Here is a 19,573-nt window from a genome sequence, read left to right as displayed (position 1 = left end):
AGAAAAGCGGCAAAGGGTTCATAAAAGCATGAGAGCATAATAGCATAACTGCTGTCCCAAGTGTTTCAAGGTTGCCTATACAAATGAGAGAGGGGAAGGGATTAGGAGAGGGTGGCATGGGAGGTGGGTGGTTTGTTTCTCTTACTATGAATGACCATGAAACTAGGTAATGAAAATTTAGGAAAAAAAACAATGAATAAAATTATCACTTACCCCTCTCACTTTACCACTACCAATAATCTCTTCCAGAAGGACAAATACATGAAAAAAAGCTTACGTCTGAGAGAGAACCATCATTTCCTTTTTCCAAAGCTCAGTCTCTGACTGGAGCCGATAAAAAGAATTTGCCTTTCAACTTATTCTCTCCTTAAAGGGCCACATCTTGAAGCAATTACCTCCATCTTTAAGTGTGGAACATAACCCAGGGAGTTACTGGCCAATGACAGAGGACCGGAGCCAGACTGGCAATCTGAAACCAGAATGAAAGAATGTGCCATGGAAAGACATGAAAGGAAAAATGTGTCCCTTTGCCCTTTGAAGTAAGAGGCCTAGGCCTTACTGCGAAGCCTCTTTCATGAATAACTCTTTGCAGACAGAGGGGCTTGTAATCAACCTGGGTTTGAGTCCAGACTCAGTCCCCATTAATAAATCATGTCTCTGAACCTCAGTCCCCTTATCTGTAAGAAGGGGAAAGCATGCTACTTCACAGTGTGGTCTGGAGATCCAACACCAAATGAGATACACTTGAGGAAAGAAGTTATTTCTGCCTTATAAATCTCCCAGGAGGAGTTTTAGGGAATAACTGACAAATCCCTGTTTTCTTCACTCATGACTCAAGTGTCTCGCCTCCTTAGACAGATCTGTGCTCCCACAGGACTGTGTGCATAGCTCTGTTTAATATTCTTTTTGAGACAGAAATACCTCCTTAAAGGTACTCTTGGGAAATTTATCAGCTGGGTGCTGATGACGCTCTGTCGAGTTCACACATCTGGGCCCATTGTTCCCTCACTCAACTCAGGGGCAGAAAGTGGGCCTGTGTCTTAGGTCTGTATCCTCCTGCTCAGTGTCTTGACTTACACTGGCCATTTGTGCAATAGTTCAATTTTAACCAAACTGGAATGAATGTACTACAGCTTTAAGAGGCGGGCAATGTAGAATCCACATTGTCATCTCTATTCTCTATAAAAAAGAACACAGGTTCATTGGCTTTCCCAGATCAACAGCAAGTAGTGAATCTATAGAAAGTCATGTCCACTGACTCCAAATCCCCTAAATTTGTCACTCTCCACACCTCAGCTAAAAGGTAGCCAAAAGAAGGAGGCTACCCAACAGCCGGAGCTCTAGGTCAGGTAGGAGGACTGAAATAGTACCTGGTGTCCTTCGAGGCTTCCCAAAAGCTGAGTTGTGTCCTCACAAGAAGGTTTGCATCTTGTCTACTCTTTGGCACTGAAGATTGTTTCTGCTGTTGACATTGATCACACTGTAAGTAACCAGTCTCTGGAAAGTGCTCCATTTGGCTGCCAGCCCTGTCTAAAACTCCTTATCCACTAAGAGCATCAGCTTCTTCCCTGAAACCGTCACCCTCTGGAGAAGGGTCAGTGATCAGGAGCAGAGGAGCTGGCTGTGCAGGAACCTACTAAACACCACAGAGCCCACGGAGGCCACTTTAGTAAAAGCCACCAGGGACTTCAAATACAGCAACAGACCATGGGGAACCTTCCCTGTGACAAGAGATTTTGTTGCCAACATGGTCTTAGCCAGTCACAACAAGGAGGATGCTGGTCCATGCCTGTGTTCCTGGGGTGCTATTCTAGGCCCTGGGCTTGGACAGCTTAGTGTGCAGCCCTCAAAGATGCAGCTGGGTAGCTGGGCAATGCCTTGATCTGCTTAAGGAACAAGGGGCAAGGCTCAGCCCTGTGAGCTCTAGACCCACATCAGTGGCTCAGACTATCCCAGACTAGTGAAAACTGACTCTGGCTCTGGCCCTTTGACGATCCACTTGTACATTACCTGGGAAATGTCTCTTCCTAATGGGGAAGGTTCCCTGGGGAATTCAGACATGCTCAGTGAGACTGAGACCATATCTGAGTAGGTGCTCCCATAGGCAGCCCCAAGAGATGCTCTTAGCTGCCCCTTCCCAACCTGCATCCTGCAGTGGGCTGCAGACAAGAAATATTTTGCCCTCAAATGTGTCCATAAACTATGGGCCACTCATATGGACCTACCTGCGTGCTGATTCTGTTTGGTTCTGGTTTTCCTGTCTACTCCAAGGGTCTTCATGCTCTCTCTTTCTAGAGACTGGATGGGTTAATATATAGAAGAAAACAGATGGAGCTGAGAGATCAGTGCTTAGCAGAGGCCGGGCGAAGCCAGGCTTGGGGGTGTGTGGCTCATGAGTTGGGTGGAGAACTAACTCCCTCCCTCTTGGGCTCCTGGAGGGAGGCCAACACTGGTCAGGAGAGCAGCTGGTGGGAGACACAGCTCAGTGGGGTTTGGAGCCCATGGAAGCACAGAGTTGGGCTATGCTGGTTGGGTTTGGGTTTCTTTCAGTCTCCCTAGCGCTATTCCAGCCACAGAGGGGCCGAGTATAGACTGGAGGCTGCAGATTAGAGGTCTGTGGACCAGGTTTGGCCTGAAGGTGTGTATCATGTGGGTCACACAGTATTTTTTTTTATTTAAATTAGTTGCCAACGTCTTTAAAAAAGAAAGACATCTTAAATCTGGATTTCTAGCTTCTTGCAAAAAATGGGAATATCTAGCAACACTGGGCCTACATGGGCAGTTAGCTAGAGTTGGTAGTGGCTGCCTCCTTTAGACAGCAGGCCTTCAGTGTACAGCGTCAGCAGGAGCAGCACACCCGAGGGAAGCAGTATCAATGGGCAGTCAGAAAGTCCTACGTTGAGACAGTGAAAGGACCTCTTCAGAGCTCCTCGAGCCTTTGAACAGGAGGCCAGGATTTTCTCAGGGCAAAAATGGTCTCTGAGAGCTGGTGGAAAGAAGCAATCCTTTGCCTCCATTTTCTGCCTCAAGGTCATGAGTCATTTTTACTCCCACCACGAGAAGCCAAGAGCCCTCAAGTCCAGGATATCACAGTGAAACCAGGCAAGTCTCTGCCTGCCCCCAGTTCAGAGGACACATACGTAATCCAAGCCACAGATAGCATCGCATGGACGCCGTGGTGCAAGAATTAAGTGTTTTTTCAAACATCATCAAGAAGATTTCAGGAAAGTATTAACATGGACAGCAGAAACATTCAACTTGGGATTTGGAGCTGGGAACCCAAAGATCTCAGGCTCAGACACCACCAAGCCCAGTAAACACATGAGTGGGAGCTGAGGATCAAATGCATCCTATGACATGATCTCTGAATTTGCCAAGACAGGAGTATTCCCCATGCCTTTCATTTTACCCGTGAAAGACTGAGAGAACACAGTGAAAGTTATGGGCATAAAAACAACTTGGTTAAGTTTAAGAAGATCTTTAAACTCCAGAGGTGGCAAATAAGAGCTACCACATTGCAAGATATACCAAGCCAAGGCATCCACCTCTATGGTACATGCAAACCACATGCCCGCTACCTCACCCAAAGCACATAAGAAAGAAGATTGAGAATAAACAAGATATAAAGGGTAACTGAGCTTAAGATTTTTTCAAAAGTCTAAAATCCAGTCCAAGGGATAATGCTCAGAAGGACAACACAGCCTCCCCCAGGTGGTGCTGGGAACCAACATCAGACTCCTTGGCACAGAGACTCTGAAAAGAGAGTGGAAACACTGCCATGGAGATGGGTCCAGGGCAGTCCCGGAAAAGCAGTCATGGTGGGTGGTCAGAGAACTCAGCACTACAACGCAGCCATTCTCTGACCTCTGATGACACGGTCACTCGCCAGGCACTGTCTTCCTGAAACATCAACTTTCTGACATTTTTCTGACTTGTTCCCTTCCACATGCAAATTTTCCTGGTCTCTTTCTCAGTTTTCTCGTAACACTCCATCATCTTCCCCCCTCACGCCCACCTCAAAACCACACCTCGTGCAGCCTTTAAAATACAGTCTAGTGGGCGTCCTATGCACTCCAGGTGAAAATGCTCTCCTCCTATTTGAGATTTTTTCCATCAGGCTAATTTCTTTCCTGGGTCTTCAAAAGGAAGATCAACTTTAATAAATAAATAAAAAGACAGACAGACTCAACTTCTATTGCAACTCCAGATTTTCAGGGCATACGATGAGCAAGAGAAATGGCACATGATTTAAATAGAAAATCAAACGGACCCAAGAAAGTGGTAACTTATTATTCAGCAGTGAAAAGATAATGAACTAATAACAGCTTCCGAGCTGTTGGAACTAGTTTTTATAAATATTTGCATAAAAATACTGGCTTACTTTTTTTTTTGTTCTTCAAATGCACTCAAACAAAACTAAGAAACACCTGGAAACTAAGGCATTTATTCTGAGACCAAAGGTCAAATTCAAAGCCTGTGTTCATTACTATTCTGTGGAGAAACAATCTGAATTTTACGTTGGATCACTGCAATAAAAAAAAGTTAGAGCTTGGGGGAAAGATGATAAGAAGTCATCTAATTGGACCCACTCATTTTTAAGGAACTAACTTGTTCCTAAATAGTGAGCACCTTTTCTGTGTCAAGTGCTGTACGAGGTGCTACAGAGCACACACACATCCACTTCAGTCACGGTTTATTTTTCAAAATAGCTGAAAATGCAAGAATGATGCAAGTAAAGGAAACCTATTAATTAGATATATATTAAAATAGATTTCATAAAATAAAATTTCTAATTAGCTTCTCAACAGATTCTAAAAAGACTTTTGATAAAAACTTGACACCCCTCCCTAAAAATTGCAGCTCATTATTTACAATAGGGTAAAATTGTTCAAGAGTAGAAGAGTCAATTATGATTCACTCAAAAAAAAATCTATAAATAAGAGTAAAGACAACTATACAGGAAAATTTAAAAATGAAAAAAACCTCACTCTCTGATGTTAAGCATACAAAATCTGAGGACTAAATTGTACCTCTGGTGTGAATAGAGCTTTGCAAATTATATGTACACATAACAAGGAAGACGGGAAGGAAAGAGCAGAAGACATTTAAGAGATTCTTTTTTTTTTTTTTGAATGGTAGGAGAGCAGCTAGTTGTTTTTTCATTTTGATATGTATTAAATTATATTAAAATATTATTATGTAATAAGTTTTATCAAAGAAAATTACACAGAGTCAGAGGGGAAGAGTGAGAGGGAAGAAAGGGGCACAAAATAAGCTGATTGACTTTCTAAAACCCCAGATGCCACCCACAGTCAAACTGTGGTTCATGTGAGAAGATGAGGGTGACAGCGCCAGAAGAGCGCTCCTTCTCTGAGCCAGGCCTAGAGAAAGTGCCACCTGGGAATCTGTCTAACCAGCCCAACAGGTTATTCATCTCAGGTCTCAGGCCAGCCCTTCCCCACCCTCCCTGCTCTGTAACTCTCAATGTTCAGGCTGGTTTCACCTGCTGTATAAACAACACAGTGAGCAGTCAATCCTACCCCCAGGCGGAATGCGAAAGTAAGCAGTGAGAGCTGCCCTGGACGCAGAAACGGGCTTTAACGTATGAGCTGCTGTAGAACCCAAGGACCTGCAGCCCCACCAGGCCTTACCTGTTGAAGCATCTCTTCAGCAGCATTGAGTTTCACCTGGTGTCCTTCCAGACACACTTCCAGGTCCCGAATTTTCTCTCCTTGGGCTTCCACTTGGTCTGTGAGGACACTCACCTGTTCCAGGAAATAAAGCAATGGTGGAGGAGCAGGAATGGCTCCCCGCTGGAGGTGAGCCGTGAAACCACACCACTGATTCTCATAGAAGAAGAATGGCTTTTCTTTTTGGTGGGTAGCAGGTAGGGAAAGAGTCCTGGATGAAGGAAACTCCAGCTGTTTTCTTACCTTGCCAGGGAGTCTCAGTCACCGCCTTAATGACGTTGGTCACATTTCCTGCTCTTGACAGACTCAAGAGAAAAACACCCAACAGCCATGAGAGCTGCCTCCGGGCTGGACTCTTGCTCCTTATTCCTCTTCTACAGCTCAGTCAGGCAGCCCCGACCTCAAGGCATACCTCAGCTGGCTTGCCAGGGCTTCTGCCACCTCATGTGGAAGAGCAATCCAAACTTCTGTGGAAACTAACCAATGACCTTACCTCTCTCATAAGGCTGTGAGGACTGCTCACCTATCAGGCGAGTGTTCTGAAGCAATTAAGGAATGCGGGACGTAAAGGGCATGTATTAGCACTGACAAAACTTGGCTCCAGAAAGGTTTTTGTGCTTCACAGGCCAAAACATGACTCTAAGTCATAAACATACACAAGCCGCGTTGCACATACAGTGGCAGGAAGAAAGTCATCTTTCTGAAGAACTCTGAGGATATCTATTGGAATTATTAATAAAAATTCATTTACAATGTCATTTAAATTATACCCTAAATATATACTGAGAGGATTATCACAGCCTTCTGTATTAGCGAACTGTCTACGATCCTTTTTCTTTTTCTTTATTAAAGAAAAAGTAGGAAGATGAAGAAAGTAAATGGGTGGCCTCCAAAAAATAAAGAAATCAATGACTGGTAAATTGAGAGTCTTTGGACTCGGTTTTTAACCAATGGTTGAGTCATTGTCATTTAAATATAGATTATCATAAATTTTTTCTCAGTCTATAAAGGAATGATAGCTGGAGCATGAGTTAATATGAACTCAGCTATGAGTGTTTAAATAAACTTTATGAATTATAAAGCTCCCCTTTACAGAGGAACCAACCTAAATTAATATGGCTACTTTAAGCTTTCCATTTTTATGTTCTCATGTGATTAATGAACTATTGAAACATTCCCGGAGTTGATGCATGCTGTGCTAGCATTTCAATTATAATCTGAAAATGGACACCTGTTAACTAGGCCCATCTTGAACACAAACCTTTTATGGTTTTTCATTTTTTATTCCTTGTTGCCCAACACTATCAGCAGTACTAGCCTTTTCAACTACTAACTTTCCTTTCAAAAGGGCAGGATTCCGGGGGCAGCCATTGCTCCCCAGGTTCCCAAGTTTCTGTTTGGGAAGGATGTGTTATGGTTAATCCTATTATGAGGATTAACACTTGCATAGTCTGCACCACGCCTTGGGGCCACGCGCTGGCAGGACCCAGAGCAATAATATGTGATCTCTAGCATTCTATAGCTTGGAGCTCAGCCTGGCCTAAGACTTAAGAAACACAGGGCGGTAAGGTCCTTATGAACCTTGATACTTACCCTAAGCATTATGAATGCAGAGTTGTAGAAAATTGGGACAAAATATTAAAGATCTTAGAATGTGACCTTCATTCAATAAAAACAAATTTTTTGGAGCCTCTAAAATTATGCTCAGCATACAGAAGTATGGGGGGGATACAGAAGTGAAAACAAACCATACGATCCTTGCCTTAAGAAGTTACAGACTAATGATGATATAAAAGATTTTGGTTTTAATTGGTTTTACCAAATCCTGGAAATAAAGTATTTTGTTGTGTGTGATTTCCCTTGTTCTTTCACAAGCAAACCCAGGAAAACATTCTGGGCCAAGGGCTCCAATTAATTCAGTCTAGCTGAGCTGCCTTGTGAATTAAGTAAGAGGTTCTGCCACGCTGAGGGTCTGTCTAACCAGCTCCATGGGGCCACCGTGAAATAGCAGTGATCACATGAGAGCAACTCTGAAAGTCTGTCCACAAGCTCCTGGCAGAAAAGAAACCACTAGGATCCACTTCTGATTTGTCTGATAAATAGCTTCCCAATTGTGTTAGGATTATTTAAATAAGAATTATTCAAGAATTAGGAATTTTAGAAAACAATGAGTCAAAGAAATGATCACATAGGACTTCATTAAATCTCAATCCTCTAAATAGGAATGTTATTTTAGCCAGGAAGTTTCCTGGTTCAAAAGTTTGCAATTTCATACTGCTTGCTGCCAAATTCTAAATTGGACCCTCTTTCATCAATCATGTCATTGGGGTAGAGTTTCAAATTACACATCCCTCAAAATGGCTGCGCTATACTGTGCTGTAGATGTAATCTGGCACCTGCTTCCTCTCTGAAGGCAGTTCCCACCAGGCTTCTTTGAGATCACCAACTCCAGCCACAGGGCCCCTTCCTGTTCTTCCCACAAACCAAGCACACTCCTCCTTCAGGGTGTGTGCTGGACCGACCACCTCCTCTGCCTGGAATGTGCTTCTCCAGGTGTCCACGTGGCTCTCTCCCTAGCATCCTTCAGGTCTCATCCTATGAGGGAGGTCTGCCCTGACTACACAATCCGTATCCTGCTTTATTTCCCTTCATAGTATTTATCGCCGCCTGAAATATTTTGTGTATTGGTTTGTTTATTATCCACACCCACACCCACACAAACGGAAACTAGAGAATAAGGGTTTAGGAAGTTTGCCTGTTTTCTTCACTGCTGCATCCCTAGCACCTAAAACCAGTGTCCACCAAGTTGTAGGCACTCAAATATTTTATGATGAACAAAATCAACAAAGTGAAGCAAAAAAAAAACTAGGATGCAAAATTGTATAATTATATATTTGGTCTGAGCCTAATTATTTAAAATAGGGGCAGGACGGGGAAAAAAAAGGATAGAGAAAAAGGCCAAAATGTTAAACTTTTTTACCTTTTCAAAGTTTCTAAAATTATCATTTATTTCTCTTATAGTCATAAAATGAAGTGAAATGAATAAAAGAAATAAGGTAAAATAGAAGGAAAAAAACAAACACACTGTAGCCTCTTAACTCTAGTGCTAACTCTGGTGCTCGAAAGTTCCAGAACCCTACCTGCCTCCTCCTCCATTCTACTACCAGTCTTGTCCAAAACCCTTCAAGCTTTTTTTTTTTCCTGCTTTTTCTCCCCAAATCCCCCAATATATAGTTGTATATTTTAGTTGTGGGTCCTTCTAGTTGTATCATGTGGGATGCCGCCTCAACGTGGCCTGCCAAGTGGTGCCATGTCCACACGCAGGATCCAAACCAGCGAAACCCTGGGCTGCCCAAGCGGAGCGTGCGGACTAAACACTCAGCCATGGGGCCGGTCCCCACCCTGCAAGCTTTTTAAGGAGCTAGGATTGGGATGTTAGCCTTACTATTCTCCAAATCGTCAATCACAGTGTCTGATGCATACCAGATATTGATGCTTGACTGATGCAGGTGAGAGCTAACACAGCAAAGAGCCCCTACTTCAGCAAAAGTTCTCCCATAAGAATGCTCAACTTTATGTCCTACCAAGGAATGCAAGTTTTCAGAACTGAAAATGTTCCTTTGACTATCATTCTCCGTGGGAAGTTTTGGAGTTCTTCCCTTCAAAGCAAAGGAGTCATCAAAGGCTTATTAGCCCATGTTACCAGCTCCAGGGGATTTGCAAGAGATCAGTCTACATCCAGCTCCAGATGATTTGGGCCTGATCCCATTAGTATCCACCCTTAGGCCTAAATTGCTCATGGTTCTGTTTTATTAGAAGGACACATCTTATCTCCCTTGTAAGACTCCTGGGCTCCTGAAGGACAGGGTCTCATTAATCAGCCTGGCCACAGAGCTTCCAGTGTATAGAAGCAAGAGCTCGGTGTCCATGATAAATAAATGAATGCATTCATGGCTCCCAAAAGCCAAGTCCAGAGTTAAACTGTGCCCCTAGCTGCTTTCTGCTTTGTCTCAGGAAGTCTTTTTAAAAACATATAGTAGGGGCCAGCCCCACGGCTGAGTGGTGAAGTTTGCACATTCTGCCTTGGCAGCCTGGGGTTCACGGGTTCAGATCCTGGGTGCAGACCTACACATCACTTATCAAGCCATGCTATGGTGGCATCCCACATAGAAGAAATAGAATGACTTACAACTAGGATGTACAACTATATACTGGGGCTTTGGGGAAAAACATATACTATGGGAGCAGGATAAATTCAACAGAGAAAACCCCTTGCACTTCCCTCCTATTTAGGGCAGCTACAGAATGGGAGCTAACTGGATAAGCTGGTTCCCACCAAAAAAGACCCACCTGTAATATGAGGGACTCCTTATCTCCTTCTAGACGTGCCAAGCGTTCCTGGTACGTTTCATTACTAGCAGCACCGTGGTGATTTACCTGGGACTAAAGGGAAGAAAAAAAATACACTTAAAAGGTTGGAAAAACATCTTACCAACTTCCAAATGAAGTATGCAATTTGTGAGGATGGTTTCACTGATTATGTGTACAAAACCACCCACCTAAATAGGAAACCACAAGATTTCAAAACTACTACAAGGTGGACCAGACCAGATGCCATTGATAGGTGTGTCTTGAAAGTTGGCAAAACCACAAAACCACCCCCTGGATGACCTCACCCTTGGCCAGGAAGGTCTTGATGTAGCTTCAGAACCAGTGGTGCTTGACTTGACTGGACACGTTGGGTCTGGTTTAGCTGGAGGCACAACCTGCCAGAGGTACCAACAGCAATAAGGGTCTACTCTTTGAGAGACTGGGGAGCGGGTACCATTCACCAAGGATCTATGTGGGAACAACTCCTGCACAGATCTTGGTATCCCCTAACTCTCACGCCAGGGTTCTCCAGAACCAAGGCACACCTTACAGCACAGAGGCCTGTCAGAACATGGCTCACACATGGAGGGTAGGGGAGGCCACCTGCACAGCCCTTCAGCTACTCACTCGTCCCTTCCAGAAGTGGCCAATTCCACCCCCAGTAAGGGCTCTGGCAGCCAGGCTGGCATGCTGTGTTTCTGCAGAGCTAGAGCTGAGAGAAGCAAGCTGAGAAAGCTGAGATGAAACGTCTTGAGAAGAACCCAAACGACAGCCAGAGGGATCTCAAAGGGCTAAGCAGGGGGAAAACACAGGAAATGGAAAGTACCCAGAACTATGGAAAACAGAGGAAAAGGAGAAGATTTAAAATGGCAGGTAAGAGGCAGGATCTTATAACATGTCCTGAGCTGGAGACAGGAGCTGCTGTCACTTTCTGGGTGTGTCTGACCTGGTTGCAGGAATGGAGAAGGGAGGTAGCTGCTAACAGAACTGAGCTGGCCCAACACTACCAACACTCCCTTCTTCCATGCTAAATGGAATGCCCACCATAGACCATCCAGGGACCTGGCAGTCTGAAAAAGTAGACCTTACTGCTAAATGGGGAAGTGACAATCATAATAATCTGAGCTAGTCCAGGGAAACTGATGTTTCAATGTTCATGAAGCAGGTATCTTCCACTCCAAAGGAAAATCATGATTGTGCAAACAAGGGGGTCAGAGAGGAGCCCAAGCACAGGGGCCCAAGGGTGGTCCCCTTCTCCTGAGTCCATTCCCCACATTCCAACATTTAAGATGGGCTTTCCAACCCCTCCCTATTAAGAAAGGGCACCTCCTTCCTTCCCTTGTCTCACCTCCTCCCCAGTATACTGCCCAGGTGAGGGCGGGTGGCAGAGCCAGTCTTGGTCCCAGCATTCTCCATCCAAACCTGGAGTCTCACTTGTGAGAGAAGCACTGGCTGTTTGTTGAAGGTGCAGGGGGAGGGTGAGCACAATGGCCATTTCCCAGGGTGGCTGTGCCAGGCACAAGCTAGATAGGACACAGCACCTTGCCATACCACTGCCTTTTAATCCAGCCTCTCTCCAGTCTGCATCTTGTTCATTGTTATGGAAGCTCTTTCATACCATAGACAAAGGCCTTAACAATCACAGATGGCTCTTTGTGTTGATGGCAGTTTATAGTTGTTACATTAATTAATATTCCAGTCCTCCCATGGTCAAACTCTGATTAGTATGCGAGGATATAATTATAACCTACATTTTCTCAGAACCTGACAAGAAAAGAGAAGAAAATAATTCTTCTGACCAAAACCTCACGAGGGTGATTTTCAGGGGATAAAGAAGATAGAAAAGGACTCAGGCACCCATGTGAAGCTCTGCATGTCCAAACCCAGTGCCAGAGTCAGCATGTGCATGTGGCACTCAGCACTGGCAGCTGCCACTTCTGCCAGTGAAGCTGAAGAAGAGAAGATCAAAGGGAAAACTCCTTCCACAAGACTCCAGAAAGCCACCACACCAACTGTGCCTCAGTCAAGGAGCGCAGTGTGCTCCTCATTATAATAAAAGATCTACCCACACAACCACCCAGAGAGGTGGCTACTTTTACTAGTTGACCAAAAAAACCCACAAAACTCCTGTAAGAAAGTAAGTTGACATCATAAGCTCAGTTAATACACAAAATGCATGCCATTGAGTCTATAACACATACTAGAAGTAGACTGCAAAATCTGGATCCCCTCTAGCAGCCAATGGAAAAAGGGAAGCACAGTGAGGGAAAAGATGCAGAGATCAGTATGGCAAAATCAATTGCTTGCCTAGGAGAAGCAGAACTCTTCCTATGGAGGGGAAGAACTTGCGTTGTTTTCACAGACTCTGTGTAACAGGATAAACAACATCCATGATGATATCCTCACAGTAAACAGAGCCCAGTAGAACTCACTGCTTTCCTGTGATGCCCTCAAAGTAGGTCAAAGGCTAATGGAGAACCAGAGCCAAGGGCCAAAGCAATTCTATGGAGACCAACTCAATGTGGTCCCAGCACAGTGCTGTAAATACACAGGAAGCACTTATGTAGCACTCACATGTGCCAGGCACTATTTAGAGCACTTCACATGCATTAACTCATTTAATCTTTCCCACAATCCCATTAGATGGGTACTATTTTTATTACCATTTTACAGATAAAGGAACTGAGGCACAAAGTGTATGAACAAGGTACAAACGGATAATTTGCACAAGTTTTGTTGTTAATGCCGAGTCGATTCTGACTCCCAGTGATCCTGTGTATAGCAGCTCAGAACCCTGCCCAGCATTTTTGTACCATCCTCTCACCATCTGGCACTGTATGAGACAATGCTCCGCTGTCATTCATAGGGCTTTCATGGCCATTTTTTTTTCAGAAGCGTCCAGGTCCTTCTTCCTAGTCTGTCTTAGTCTGGAAATTCTGCTGAAACCTGCCCACCATAAGGGACCCCACTGGTATTTGAAATACTGGTGGGATAGCTTTCAGCATCACGGCAACACACAGCCACCACAGTATGACAGCCGACAGACAGGTGGTGTGGTTCCCTCACCGGGAAGGGAGCCAAGGCCGCAGCAGTGAGAGCACCAAATATTAACCACTAGACCACCTTGCCCAAGTTACTGTGTACTAAATTAGTAAACTCTGTGTTGTTATAACTTAATTGAGGAGCAGATCAGTACAAATTTTGTTTTATATATTGGGATTGTATGAAAATTCACTTAAAATAAGGTTTGAAACCGCTGTCTGAACCTCAGTGTCCATTAACAGAGGAGTGGCTAAATAAACTACGGTTCATCAATACTATGGACAATTTGTAGCATTTTAAAACATGGGGTAGATATTTATGGACCATCACAGAAATAATAGGCATCCTGGATAGTGATAACAGCCAGATCCAAAGAATCATACGGGGTGATAACAGAAAACAAAACTCTACAACTCCATAGGTATTGATAAAAGTATGAGAATAAATAGATCCAGTGTCTGGAAGGTTACATAACAACACTTACCAGTGCTCTCTTCTGGGGAAATGTCTGGGCTACAAAAAGTTGTGGGTGGGAGGTTTGGTCAAGGTGAGCTTTTACTTTAACCATAATATTTGAGCTACTTATAAAAACATTTTCCTAAATAATTAAAATACATTTTAAAATCTAGAAGCACTGAGTTCCTAGAACAGTGGTTCCTTGTACATTTGCCTCCCACAACAGACTTGAGGACACCTCCTCTCCCAGCAGTCACACTGGCCCACATAACAGTGATGCTCATGGCAGAAAGGGTCCTTCTCTTTCCCCAAATCACTGTTGTAGAATAACAAAGCATCTTCCTCTCAGTCTACCAAAATCACTGTTGTCCTCTAGCAAGCTTTTGAAAGGTATTACACAGCAGTGAAATGAAGATAATGTCCCAGACAGAAGTCTGCAGTATCACCATCCTTTGCTTTTGGTGAAGTGTAGAGTCGTATGTTTTTACAATCTAGATAAGATTGACATCTTCTCAAGAAAACTGCAGTCCCTTAGCAGGGGACTGACCAGGATAAAATGTCACCTCCACTTGGAGAAGAACCCGAAAGCATCTGTGAACAGGGTCAAGAAGAATATTTTAGAATCATCATGCTGAATGCCAACATTCATCAGCCAAAGGTGAGGGTTTGGGTGAAAAAATGTATTCTCCTTATTCCAGTAATTGGGCAACAGGTTCAAATGACTTCCCAATGTCATTCTTGGATTATAAAATGGCTGTATCATCAGGGCATAAAAGGCCACATGGTTATGAAAATGTCATTCCAATTATTTAGAAATGTGTCTAAAAAGAGAGTTGGGACACAGCTCTGTTCTGTCTTACTTTAAAAAAGAGCTTGTTCTGTCAGAAGGTACACCTGTTTCCATAATCCTAAGAATGGAATTGTAATAGAAGGCTTTGATGCATGATGAGATCATACATCAGGATGCCTGAGTGATTCAGGTTTGACAATCTCTGAAAAGTCTTATCCATCTTCTCTACTAGGTAAATCAGTGAGAGCGGTTGCCCAGCTCTCCACGCATGAAGTCAGAGTGAGAGAACCATGCCAGCTTCTGCTGAGGAAAAGGAGGTCAAATGCAATTATGAAGGATGCTAAATTTCTATTCCTCCCCATTCTGGAATGGCAAGTGAATTTAAAGGAGACTTCTACCCTATGAAGCATGCTCATCCTATTGATGACTATAAATAAGAAAGAGGTCCTCTTTACTCAACTAATGATGTTAGCCCCTAGGCTAGACCTGTCCAATGGACTAATGATGTGCTATGGTATGATATACGTAGATTTGGTCAAACTTTCTCCTCTTCTATTTTGATGGTTATTTCTACAAATGTGACAGGGGCAAAATGAATCTTCTCATCCAAACTATCCTTAGTCAGAGCTGTTCCTGAATCTGTAATTCAGGTTAGTTACCTGGTATATTATGAGGGACCAAGCGATCTGTGTACTCTGTGGAGATAAAATGGCAACTACAGATTGCCATTTCCATGTCCTCTTGCATCTGAAGAATTCCACAGTGAAACGTACTCCTTCTCTTGTATCACAGAACCAAAGCAGGATGGGGAGTTCTTCTTGTATATATATCATAACTCAGAAATTTTACCCAAGATTACTGAAGCCAAACCAACTTTGCTCCATCAAAGCTTTGCTCTCAAGAGGCTGGGCAAAGTCTTGGATGCAGTAATCCATCCTCTAAGACCCAGATCTCTTGCAGGCAAATATAAAACACAGCCCAGAATTGTGAGATCAAAGTCTTCCCCAAGCCTTGAGAATGATGTTGCTGGGAATCCTCAGGAACAGAGACAACACAGCACCTTGACCCTTACAGGTTATGGATCTGTTTCTAGAAGACCCAAAATGCTATTGCTACTGGTGCTCAGCAGGCCTAATATACAGCTCCAGCAATCAACAGCCTAAGGTGGGACTACTTTCTTAGCCATCCCTAAGTGGAAGAGAGAAGCTTTAGGATGACGTAGCAACCACGCAGCGTGTTCCATGGTTGGGGGTCATGGAGTTGGTCATGATAGTTAATCAGCCTCAGAAATTAGGAGGGCAGTGAGAGGATGGGGACAGGACTGTGTGTGTCCAGGAAGGACAGGACTGACCAAAAAGATTGCAGCATGGATAGTGTCTCTACATAAAGGTCAGTTTAGGCTATCTAAGGACACCAGCCAATCTAAACTGAGTCCTGCCCCTACCTCTCCCACAGGTCAGTGAATAAGGAGTTTACTCTTGGTAAGTTCCTCATGCACAAAGAGCTGGATGCTAGCAGATTCAAGAAGTAAAGTAGGTTTTCAATATCTTGGGGAACATTGCATTTTAATGAGGGATGAGATTATTAGGGGATACTTAAGGCTGAGAAAAGAAACTTTATCACTATTTTTTAAAAAACTCAGACTAGGTTTTAACTTTTTACCCTTGCTCTCTTGCTAAGGAAAGGGAATGGAGAATACCAATACAGACAGAGAATTTTCCTGAACCCTGGAATCTATTGTCTAACTGTCCAGAATAGACTGGGATCATCACCTTTACTATAACCATGTGGCACAAGTGAGGGCTGCCATCTTCTTAGAGATATTCTCACCCCTCCCAGCCACCTGATCAAAGCCTTGATGGCTGGAATCCTTCCTCTCAATTTTTAAACTTAGGAACATAAAATGGTAATGGTTGTGCTAGGAGGTTCTGATGTTGTCAGTGACCATGTCCTCTTCCTTGTAGAGGAAGTTGGTTTGCAGCAGGAGTTAGCTATGAAGCCAATATGCATAGAAACACAAATGAAAGCCAAGAAATAGAGACACTGGTAGCATTCTCATCCCTGGTTCATGCTCTCTAAAAGTAGCAATATATCCCTGCCCTTCTTATTGGTCCCCTCTTGGCCTGCACAGGTTTAAATGGAGTTTCTGTTACTTGCAACCAAAGCCCTGGCTAAAGCATTTGTCTCAAAGGGTGATCAATCGACTAAAATTTACTCCTTTGGAAACAGACTTACCAGAAAGAACTCCCTGCTATTTGGATGTAGTACTGAATTACAAAGGAATTCTGCCTACTGTTGCTGGGTTTGCTTGAACTGACAATTTTTAAGACAGAATTGTCAGTTCTGAGCCAACCATATTTAAAACCAGGATTATCAAGGGCGAATGGGGATATCCTTTGTGACCTAGGGTGTGTCTGTGTGGGATGTACTGGGATAAAAAAGGCACACTATCTCCTTTGTGTGTGGAATGGATGGCTTTCTATCCACCACCTGTTGGCCTCCATTCTTATTTCACACATACAGCAAGAAGGTTAAGACAGGGAATGATAGAAGATGCAAGAAGCCCATGGGCATCAACTAGGGGTGTGTGTGCAGGGGGGATAAAGAAAAATAAGTTAAAACACAATAAAATAAATAGGAAGCTGAAGTAGGGCTAAAAGATGTAAGGGTGAATGGGATATGAATACATAAAGGATAATAAGAACATGAAAACAAACTACCGTTTAAGAAGTTATGTTGAAAGAATAACATGTCCTACAGAGCTGTACAAATGCCAGGCCTGGGAGCTGAGAGGCCGGAAGCTGCAGGTTCCCTTTTCCCATCCTTTGCCCAGCTGGACCTCAAGGCAGCAGATCCCTGGGGACTTTGTTGAAGGGCTTCCATATTCATGTACAGAATTCCTACAGCCTCCTCCTCTGCAAGGCACCACGCTCGCTGGAGAATGAGAACGCGGAATGATTAGGAGGCGGGGCTGCACTAACCAGGTGCCATCTCAGGTAGGCCAACTCAGCTGGGGCTTCACATGCTTTAAATAGAGAAAATGATACCTCACAGAGAGACACAGAGGGTCAGTCAGGTAATTAAACTCAAAAACGTGTGGGAATAAAGGTGCAGGAAGCTCTTTATAGCAGGATGCTCTAACATTTCCTCTGTGTGATATAAACAGTTTTTGAATGATTGTGGAAATACGGAAATCATTTAAATGGCTTTGTTTAAGCTAAAAGACCAAATCACAGTTAGAAGCTGTTCATCCCTTGTACTGACAGTTTTAATTAAGTCATTCTTTTTGTGCAAGAGAACAAAAAGAAGCAACGTTTCTGATCAGGACACCTATGAAGCATCTGTGAAGATCTGTACAAATAACCCAAGGGAACGATACCAAAATACTTTCAGGCTGGAAAGAAAAAAAATGTCTGAGCGACACATAGAACCCACTGTTAGCTAAGAGCCCTGGAATCAGGCCTGTGGCACAAACAGCTGAGGACGTGTTCGCTTTTCCATTGTCCCTGAAAAGATGCCATGTTTTGAGTCACATCTAAATGGCCACAATTTTTTCCTCCTTACGAGCATTTTACTACGTACTATAAGTACTATGTGCTACAAACATGTTTATTATGAGCACAGAGAGACTTTCAATAGCTAGTAATGACCAATCATAAAAAGCTGAATTTTCATTTTTGTTCCAATCTGGAACTCAGGTCAACTTTAGGTTAAACATGAGCCTTCCTGCCAAATCACCCGGGCAGCCTCCTCAGAGCCATCACTCTCTGACTCTAGTGGCTGGTCAGATTCCACGATGCCTGCTCACTCTTGGCCTGGCCCCTCCATTGTAGCTTGGCCAAGAGACAGTCATATTAGGTCTCCACAGAGTTCTGGATGCTGTCAGCACTTGATGCCATGACTAGGGGCCATGGAGAATCCCCAGGAGTATGACTCCTTCACCGCCTGGCCAGCATGTGCCAAGAGAACACGGCCTCCACATACACTCTGGAACACTCTTAGGGATGCTGGGTGAGGGTAATTCTGCAGCATTCCCTGGCTGGCATATCCCGGGAGACCTCGTCAGCATTGAACTTCACTGAACACAGGGAAAGAACTGATTCCAGAACAGTCAAGAGGGGCAGATGACATGGGGGTGTCATTTGGTATGCAAGCATGGAGTGTGAGAAAAACCTAAGACAGTCAGCTTCCCAGTGTGACAGCTCTAGCCATCATGTTATTCAGAGCCAAGAGCTGCTTCTCAGAACTCCTACCTTGGGGTCCTCAAAACACAGCTGCTCTCCTTTTTCTGATATCGAAGTCTGCAGGCTTCACCAGGTAGAGTCACATTTCCTTCAGTGCTTCTAATAAGCTATGGATTCCAGTTCCCTCAGGATCTTGGCCACAGTATAAACACTGTCCCAACTGATCAGATCATGTTAAATTATATGATGGCTCCTCGCCTGTAAATACACTGAGATTTTGAACACAACACAGTGGATAAGCCTTGGCCCTGAATAAGTCTTGGGATGGTTCCCTCTTCTTTAGTCACTAAAAACATAGATGACATGTGTTTCAGCTAAAAAAGAAAACAAAAGAAAATATGTAGTATTTCCAGGCTGCCTGGTCAAGGGATCTTATCAAATCCAAAAAACCAATTTCAAGTGAGCCATGGCTTCTGGGCACAGGGCAGATGTCAAAGTCACTAAGATTATACTTTAAGTTCAAAAGCGCCACTCACATACCAAGCTTTTTAGAAACCTAGAAAATGTAGACCTTAAAAATAAGAGGACCAAGCAGTAGGAGTGCTTATAAATAGAAAAACCTTCACTAGATTCTTTGGTTAAGGAGTTTAAGGGCTTTCCAGCAGTTATTATAAAACCAGTTGTTCCCGGAACCAGTTCCACTTTTTCTAGGAGAGGAATAGTCAAGCTAATCTACTATTTTTGGCACAGAGTTAAAGAAGTTTCTTCCAAATGCAGAGTAGAGTGCAATCAGATCCTTAGCTACCAGGAGTCCAACAAGAGATCCTATCCTGACCTTGACCTCCTTTTGCCCTCCACCTCTTGGTTTCAAGTATATATAAGGGGAAGTGAGGTTGCCATTATCAAATTATCTAAATGTCCACCTTTAGGGAAGAGCAAAGCAAAGTTCATAAATAGCAAATGAAACAGCTTAGTTGAACAGTGTTCATGTAATCACGCTTCATTCATCTATTCAATGACTCAATTCTTGAACACCTACT

At 43.6% G+C, this 19,573-nt stretch overlaps 1 protein-coding gene across 50 annotated transcripts in view; it reads right to left on the bottom strand.

The window, feature by feature from the left end:
* The window catches only part of PPFIBP2 (PPFIA binding protein 2), a 146,187-nt gene that overhangs the window by 62,841 nt on the left and 63,773 nt on the right, over positions 1-19,573 (bottom strand). For 44 of the 50 annotated variants that reach the window (XR_011541597.1, XR_011541598.1, XR_011541596.1 and 41 more), the window contains 2 exons: positions 10,041-10,133; positions 5,652-5,765 (listed from right to left, as the gene is read on the bottom strand). Coding sequence is in view for 46 of the 50 variants with exons in the window: in XM_070626189.1 (XP_070482290.1) it covers positions 5,652-5,765; positions 10,041-10,133 (207 nt within the window). In the remaining 4 variants the exon portion in view is untranslated. Of the gene's footprint in view, positions 1-395; positions 470-5,651; positions 5,766-5,933; positions 6,299-10,040; positions 10,134-10,366; positions 10,497-19,573 lie in introns of those variants that run through there. The other 6 variants (XM_070626204.1, XM_070626211.1, XM_070626205.1 and 3 more) reach the window with 4 other exon arrangements.

This window comes from Equus przewalskii, chromosome 6 (assembly GCF_037783145.1).
Source record: "Equus przewalskii isolate Varuska chromosome 6, EquPr2, whole genome shotgun sequence".
NCBI classification, from domain to species: Eukaryota; Metazoa; Chordata; class Mammalia; order Perissodactyla; family Equidae; genus Equus; species Equus przewalskii.
This window is presented reverse-complemented; position numbering and strand designations above follow the sequence as displayed.